General features: G+C 53.5%; 1 protein-coding gene across 9 annotated transcripts in view; it reads left to right on the plus strand.

The window, feature by feature from the left end:
- The first annotated feature begins 709 nt into the window (after window positions 1-709).
- Window positions 710-8,033, plus strand: part of ASGR2 (asialoglycoprotein receptor 2) — an 11,359-nt gene continuing 4,035 nt past the window's right edge. Inside the window, exons 1-7 of one of the 9 annotated variants that reach the window (XM_032280563.1) lie at window positions 710-764; window positions 2,111-2,258; window positions 2,530-2,734; window positions 3,002-3,207; window positions 6,497-6,613; window positions 6,811-6,906; window positions 7,459-7,548. In XM_032280563.1, coding sequence (XP_032136454.1) covers window positions 3,084-3,207; window positions 6,497-6,613; window positions 6,811-6,906; window positions 7,459-7,548 — 427 coding nt within the window. In that variant the 5' untranslated portion in view covers window positions 710-764; window positions 2,111-2,258; window positions 2,530-2,734; window positions 3,002-3,083. Of the gene's footprint in view, window positions 765-2,085; window positions 2,259-2,449; window positions 2,735-2,951; window positions 3,208-3,371; window positions 3,466-6,496; window positions 6,614-6,810; window positions 6,907-7,458; window positions 7,549-8,033 lie in introns of those variants that run through there. The other 8 variants (XM_032280559.1, XM_032280558.1, XM_032280557.1 and 5 more) reach the window with 8 other exon arrangements.

Raw genomic sequence — 8,033 nt, forward strand, 5'->3', positions numbered from 1 at the left:
CAGGAGCAGTTCTATGTGGCAGGCAGAGAGTAGAATACAAGGTGTGCTCCTTGTGGGCAGAAAGATACCAAAGGGAGCCCCCCCAAGGGGTGGAGCCAAGCATGCCAATCAGTCAGCCTCCTCCCCTGAGGAGGAGTGGGTTAAGAAGGGGAGTCTGTGCTGGGCGTGGTGGCTGATGCCTGTAATCCCAGAACTTTGGGAGGCCAAGGAGAGCAAATCACCTGAGGTCGGGAGTTTGAGACCAGCCTGGCCAACATGGGGTTACCCCTATCTCTACTAAAAATACAAAAATTAGCTGGGTGTGGTGGAGTGTGCCTGTAACTCAGGAGGCTGACGCAGGGGAATCGCTTGAACTCAGGAGGCGGAGGTTGCAGTGAGCCGAGATTGCACCATTGCACTCCAGCCTGGGCAGCAAGAGGGAAACTCGGTCTCCAAAAAAAAAAAGGCTGGGGGGAGTCTGGAGATTGTGTAGAGTTTCCCTAGTGGGAAATATATTCGATAGCCTGAGACCAGAGAAAAAAATTTCTTCCAATTTAACTGTTTTATCATTAAAAAAAAAATCTATGTCTTTTTTTTTTTTCCTGGAAGATTTTCTAAATTTTATATTTCATAGCATCATTCATTTTTTGGAGTTAACAATATATATACTTTTAATTTTCAAAAGGCCTCGTTTTCTGAACAAGTAGAACATACAGGAAATTCTGGCTTATCAACAAAGTGAATTCAGGAAAGCCCATAGAAAAACGGGTAAAGGATATGAAAAGGTAATTCATGCAAGAGGAAACCCAGATGATTAATAAATCGATGAAGATATGTTCAAACCCACTGTTAGCCAGAAATGCAAAATAAAAGAAGATATGGCATCAGCTTGGCAACAACTGGGATGTTAATAACATCAAGTGACAAAGCCGAAAAGAGAACCCTCATATACTGCTGGTGGGAACGTGGACTGGCAGAGTCATTCTGGAAAACAGTCTGGCAGCCCGCAGTGGAATTAGGTATGATAATACTCTGACGGAGCGATACCATTCTTAGCTCCCTCCCTCCCTCCCTCCCTCCTTCCCTCCCGTCCTTCCATTCTTTTCTTTGTCTTTCTCTCCCTCTTTCCTTTCTCTCTTTCTTTCTCTCTTTCTTTTCTTTTCTTTCTTCTCTCCCTTCCCTTCCTTTCTTTCTCTCTCTTTCTCTTCCTTTTCTTTTCTTTTTTGGATCCTGCTGTTGCCCAGGCTGGAATGCTGTTGTGTGATCACAGTCCCCTGTGGCCTTGAGCTCCTGGCCTCAAGTGATCCTCCCCACTCCAACTTCCCAAGGTGTTGGGATTACAGGCATGAGCCACCACACCTGACCTGGATACAGTTTCCAGAGAGATTCTCACCCAGGTGCACATGGGAACACGATGAGGACATTAGTCATAGTGTTAATTGCAGTAGTTGTTTGCAACAACCCAGATTCATCATTAGGGGAAATAAAGTATGATAGCTACACACCCCTATTTCTCTCTCTCTCTCTTTTTTTTTTTTTTTGAGATGGAGTTTTTGTTCTTGTCACCTAGGCTGGAGTGCAATGGCATGATCTTGGCTCACTGCAACCTCCACCTCCCGGATTCAAGTGATTCTCCCGTCTCCACCCCCCAATAGCTGGGACTATAGGCACCTGCCACCACGCCCAGCTAAGTTTTGTATTTTTGGTAGAGATGGATTTTCACCATGTTGGCCAGGCTGGTCTCGAACGCCTGACTCCAGGTGATCTGCCCACCTCGGCCCTATAAAGGGCTGGGATTACAGGTGTGAGCCACTGTGCCCGGTCTATTTTCCCCTCTTAACTCCATTTCGCTTTTCCAATTTCTCTACCCACCTGGGCCTCCACCTAGAGCAAGTTGCCTCATCTCTCCGAGGCTCCACTTCCTCCCCTGTGAAATGGGAATAATGAAAGTCCCTGCCTCATCGGGGCGTGTGATACATGAGAAAACACCTTGGAGAATTTAGGGCAGTGTCAGTGTTTGTGTTGCCTGGGCCGGGGCAGGGTCTGGGCCGACGGGGCTCTCTGAAGTTGGATTCCTCCTGCTGCAGGGAGAACTGTTTTTCTGCAAAGCCCCTTTCTCCTCCTGCTGCAGCTTCTAGATTTGAGGGACTTTACTCCCCAGGAGAGTGAAGTGAGCAGGGCTGGAACTGAGAGTCTGGTGGCCGAGCCCACAGGAAGCTGGGGTCTGTGGCTCAGATGCAGGATTGGGCAAGAGCAGAGAACTGGTCCCTGGGATCCTGGTCAGGGATATTTGGAGACACCCACAGTTCCGGGAAATTCAGAGGCAGGAAGTGAAAGGCGGAGGGAGAGAGGGAAAATAGAAAACTGTACCCCAGTTCCTCCTGGCCTGTCACCCCTTCCAAATGGTGCAGTGAGTGAGGTGACTGGTGTGTAGAGGTGAGGAGGGCAGCCCAGGGGACCCCCTTCTCTGGGGATAAGAACAGAGATGGCCCTGTCCCCTGCCCCCACTCTCCAGGTGAGTTACAGCTCTGTTTCCTCCTGTGTTTACTGTCCAAAGTCCCAGGCCAGGAGGTCCCAGGTTAGAGCTGGGACACCCAGACATTCGGGTGCAGGCCTTGCCCGGACCAGCCCCTCCTCCACTCTCCTTCTCCTCCTTGAGTGCCACCTGCCCCAGTTCTCCTGGCTTTAACCCCTCCTTGCCCAAGGCCAGGGCTGCCTGTGGGAACCAGGTGTCCGCTCTCCACACCTTTAGCAGGTAACTGAGGCTGGGGAGGCAGCTGGGACGGGGGTGTTTGGGAACAAGGAGAACTTGGTTCAGGGGCGGTGAGGACCCTGCGGGAAACTGCTGGGTGGTCTGGTCCATGAGTGTGTGGAGAGGTCTTCTGGCCAGGTCAAGGCCCCAGTGGTCTCCTGAGAAGGGACAGGAACCAGCAGGATTTCAAACTTCAGCCCAAACCGCCTGCCAACCTCAGATCCAACCCAGGCCACCACGCCACCCCTCAGTCCCTGCCCTCCATCCCAGCGTCCGCCTCCACGTGAATCTGCACCTCTGTCCCAGCCCCCAGAGCAACTCCAGCCCAGTCCAGCTCCAGCCCGGGCCCATCATGGCCAAGGACTTCCAAGACATCCAGCAGCTGAGCTCGGAGGAAAACGACCATCCCTTCCAGCGAGGTGAGGGGCCAGGCACTCGCGGGCTGAATCCCAGGAGAGAACATCCATTTTGGAAAGGCAAGTATGCAGTTTCTGCGGCGTTGCTCCACTCTGTCACGGCTCATGATGGCTCTGGCCCTTTGAGGTCTCTGCCGCATCCACTCTGAACAGGGACTGAGGCGGGCCTAACACCCCTGCTTGCCCCCGACCTCACCTTCCTTTCTACACCAGGACCCCAGGAAAGGTGTGTGCCCAGAGGTGTGGGGGGATCTGGAAGATAACCTGCTGCCCTTCTCCCAACCCAAGAACACATGTGCCCCGTGTGTGCATGTGCACGTATGTGCATATGAGGAGTGCAGATTCAGCTAGGACTCTGTGTGTGTGTGTATCTTGTGTGTGTGTGAGCGTGCATATGTTGTGTGTGTGTTGTATGTTGTGTATGTTCTGTGAGTATGTGTGTTGTGTGAATGTATATTGTGTGTATGTTGTGTGTGTGTGTGTATGTGTGATTTTGTGTGTGTGTGTTGTGTGATTTTGTGTATGTGTGTGTGTGTGTGTGTGTGTGTGTGTGTGTGTCTGTGTAGAGGTGGGGTGAGTTGGGGTAGGTGGGGGAAATAGGCACAGAGAGATCCTAGAAGCTTCCTGCTCCCCCCGTCTCCCAAGGCCCCTTCTCTGGATCCTTCTCTAGTAAATCTCGACTGAAGGACTCAGGTGTCTTGGAAATGTTTTTTAGATGGGAGTATTGTGGCAGGATCATAGCTCACTGCAGCCTCAAACTCCTGGGTTCAAGCCATCCTCCCACCTCAGCCTCCCAAGTAGCTGGGACTACAGGTGTGCACCACTGTGCCCAGCTAATTAAAATTTTTTCTAGAGATGGGGTCTTGCTGTGTTGCCCAGGCTGGTGGGAAAAGACTTTAAGGTGAGGAAGAGATCTGAGCAGTTCTAGGCAGAACGCAAGAGCCAGGGATGGAGGAGTGTCAGGTGTGTGGGTACGGGTGGCGGCGCCAGGTTCCATGGAGGCAGGAGGGGCAGGGGCTTGGAGCTTACAAAGGGGATTGGTTAGCTGGGCTGGGAGGAGGGGCTCCTCATTCCTAAGGCTGGTGAACCAACTGAGGGAGGGCTGGTGCTGGACTGGGCAGGGCAGGGCAGGGCAGGGGACAGGAGGGATAGGTGGTCCCTCCCAGGACCACTCGGGAACACCAGCAGCATCTCCTCTCCCTATAGTGGGCTGGCAGGACCTCCCACCAGGCGGGGGCCCCAAGGCAGAGGCCCTGTCAGCCTCACTCTCCTCTGCAACTCCAGTGTCCGCACGGCGCCCAGTACATAGTGAACACTCAGAAAGCATATTGGATGCTGCTGAGTCTTCTGAGGGTGAGAGAATTTAGAGTTTGAGCAGGAGGCTTGGAGAGAGGCCAGGATTTCTGAAATTAATGGGAGCGCGAGCTCACTCTGATGGACTGAGGGACACCAGTGAGGGGCCCGTCTGAAGGGCTGTGGCCAAGTCCCTGCGTTTCTCTCCAGCAGCCTGGGTGGTGGGGGCTAGGGGAATGTCATCATGTGAGCTGAAAAAGGTGAAGGGTTGTGGGAGTCACTTTCAGGGGCAGTGTCTGACTCAGGACAGCGACCTGGGGAGGAAGATTCTGGGCCCCTGACTCAGTCTCCCCAGTATGTGGTGGTGCTGGGCAGGGTGACAGAAATGAGAAGACAGGGTAGTCCACAGTCAGTGTCCAAGGCCAAGAAGAGCAGGCGTTCTGTTTGCAGGTGGATGCTGCAAAGCCAGGAGCTCGGGGCTGGGGGCACTGGCGTTGAACTGGAGGCAGCAGAGGGGGAGCCCAGCTCTGTGTGCAGGAGGACGTGAGTGCGTAAGTGTACGTGTGTGGGTGTGTCAGAAGGTGTGTGCATGTGTGTGGGAGGGCGTATGAATGTGTGTATTAGCATATGTGTGCACATGTGAGTGTGTACAACAGAACCTGTGTTCATGAGTGTGTGCAAATGTGTGTTTTTGAGTGAAGCAAGAATGTGTGTGTGAGGGTATGTGAATGTGTGTGTGTGTTTGTGAGGGTATGTGAATGTGTGTGTGTTTGTGAGGGTATGTGAATGTGTTTGTGAGGGTATGTGAATGTGTGTGTGTGAGTTTGTGAGGGTATGTGAGCGTGTGTGTGTGAGTTTATGAGGGTATGTGAATTGTGTGTGTTTGTGAGGGTATGTGAGCATGTGTGTGAATTTATGAGCATATGTGAATTGTGTGTGTGTGTTTGTGAGGGTATGTGAGTGTGTGTGAGTTTGTGAGGGTGTGTGTGTGTGTGTGTGTGAGGGCATGTGAGTGTGTGTGAGTTTGTGAGGGTATGTGAATGTGTGAGTTTGTGAGAATATGTGAATGTGTATGTGAGTGTGTGTGAGTTTGTGAGGATATATGTGTGTGTGTATGTTTGTGAGTGTGTGTTTGTGAGGGTATGTGAGTGTGTGTGTGTGAGTTTGTGAGAGTATGTGAATGTGTGTGAGTGTGTGTGTTTGTGTGAGTGTGTGTGAGTTTGTGAGGGTATGTGAGTGTGTGAGTGTGTGTGAGTTTGTGAGGGTAGTGAATGTGTGGGTGAGTGCTGTCAGGGTGTGGATGGATCAAGGGGCAGGCGCAGTACCTGTGAGACAGCCTCTGGCTGAGGGGAGCAAATTCAGAGTGGAATGAAGTCTCTGGGGGAGTGAGGGCAGAGACCACTGGGGAGGAGGCCTTGAGTGGGGGGGATGAGGACAACAGGTGGGCCTGGAGGGCTGTCCTTGGAGAGTGGGCTATGGTGGAGTGACCAGACTTCAGAATCTCAATGGAATTTGGGGAGGGGAGGGATTGTTCCAGTATGGATTTTAGTAAGAACACAGGACCCAGCTTCTGGAGTCACTAATCTGAGGGGACAGGGGCCTTAGAAGAGCTGAGACTAAGGCCCCAGGTGATCTAGAGGCCTCTGCCACTGACTGGATGGGAGGAAGAGCATTCACAGATCCCCTTCTCTGGACATGTGCCTAGGCAGGGATGGGTCTGTCCCAGCCCCCTGTGTCTCCCAGTCCCCCAGCTCCAGGACCGGGGCTTTTCACACAGCTGATGTGAATATCCTGTGTCATGAGCATGGGTGTGTGCACCTGGGTAGCTGCGTGTGTATGTTTGAACATGGCAATATGGGTGTGAGAGTGTAAGAGTGTGTGTGTGTGTGCGCGCGCGCGCAATACTCAAATGCTGGGGTCAAGGCCCGTGATAACTCCCCCATGGCCCCAACCAATCTCCCCACCCAGGTTGTGCCTCCTCAGGCTTCGGGGCCCTGCCTTTACCCTCTGACTCCCGGTGCCCTGGCTGCCAGCTCCTGATGCCCCTCTCCCACAGGGTCACCTCCTGCCCAGCTCCTGCCACAGCGCCTCTGCTCCACAGTCCGCTTCAGTCTGCTTGCCCTGGGCTTCAACATCCTGCTGCTGGTGGTGATCTGTGTGGTTGGGTCCCAAAGTGAGGGTCACAGGGGCCAGCAGGGATGGGCAAACAGTGGGTGTAGAGACACGGGCAGTGGTGGGCAGTGATGGGGGTAATGGGAGGGGAAGGGATGGAGGTGGGGCGAATGTGGGGGCCGTGAGGGGCTGGTAACATGGACAGTGATGGGGACACAGCCCCTCTCCTTCGTCCTGCCCCCGCTGCCACCTGACAAGGTGCACGGCTGCAAGCAGAGCTGCGGACCCTGGAGGAAGCTTTCAGCAACTTTTCCTCAAGCACCCTGATGGAGATCTATGCTCTCGGCACCCATGGTGAGGGGATGGATGACTGGGCTCTCGTTTATCTGCACAGGTTTGCTGCGCTCAGTGCAGAGTGTGCATCAGGGCTGTGTTGGGTGCTGTGGGGTGCAGGCTGGGCAGGGCATCGAGGGGCCCTGGAGGATGTAGAAGAGGGAGGCCAGTGGGGATGGAGGAGGTTAGTGCCAGGTGGAGAGGTTGGACCTGTGACATCTGGAGGCCAGGAAGGCACCACGTCTTGGGGCTGTGAGCAGATGGAGTGTGGTGGGAGCCCATCGGAGGGACAGGCAGATAAGGGGTGTCCAGAGAGGTGGGGAGGGGCCCGGCCACGCAGGCGAGCCATGATGACAGAGCGAGGCTTTGTTTTGAGAAAATGGGAACCCATTGAAGGGATTTAGGCAGGAGAGTGGCCTGAGCCACTGTGGCAGTGCAGGGAGCTTGGGCAGGGTCGCGGAGGCCAGGAGGTGGACACCTGCAACGCCCAGGATGAGGTGCTGGCCCCTGGTACCCCAGGAACATGAGGACGGAGGGGGCTGAGCAGGGAAACTCTTGGCTTTCCACTTTCAGGAGGCAGCGTGGGTGACAAGATAACATCTCTGGGAGCCAAGCTGGAGAAACAGAAGCAGGACCTGAAAGCAGGTCAGAGAGCCTCCTGGGTTGTGTATGCATGTGCATGCATGTGTACGTGTGCGGTGTGTGTGTAGTGTGTGCGTGTGTGTGTCTGTCTCCATACGCTTGGGGTGGTATGTCATGGATGCATGTGTAGTGTGTATATGTGTGTGTTGTGTGTGTGCATGTGTGGTGTCGTGTGATGGGTCCGTGTGTGTGGTATGATATATGTGTGTGTTTGCATGTGATGTGTGTGGTGCATCTCTTGGTGTGTTTGTGTGTGTGATGGATCTGTGTGGGGTGGTGTATGTGTGTATCTGTGTGTGTGTGTGTGGTGTATGTATGTGTGTGTGATGGATCTGTGTGTGGGGTGGTGTTTGTGTGTATCTGTGTGTGTGTGTGTGTGGTGTATGTATGTGTGTGTGATCTGTGTGTGGGGTGGTGTATGTGTGTATCTGTGTGTGTGTGGTGTATGTATGAGTGTGTGATGGATCTGTGTGTGTGTGTGTGTGTGTGTGTGTGTGTGTGTGTGT

The sequence above is a fragment of the Sapajus apella genome, unplaced genomic scaffold (assembly GCF_009761245.1).
Source record: "Sapajus apella isolate SASKATOON/1434 unplaced genomic scaffold, GSC_monkey_1.0 scaffold12, whole genome shotgun sequence".
Lineage (NCBI taxonomy): Eukaryota > Metazoa > Chordata > Mammalia > Primates > Cebidae > Sapajus > Sapajus apella.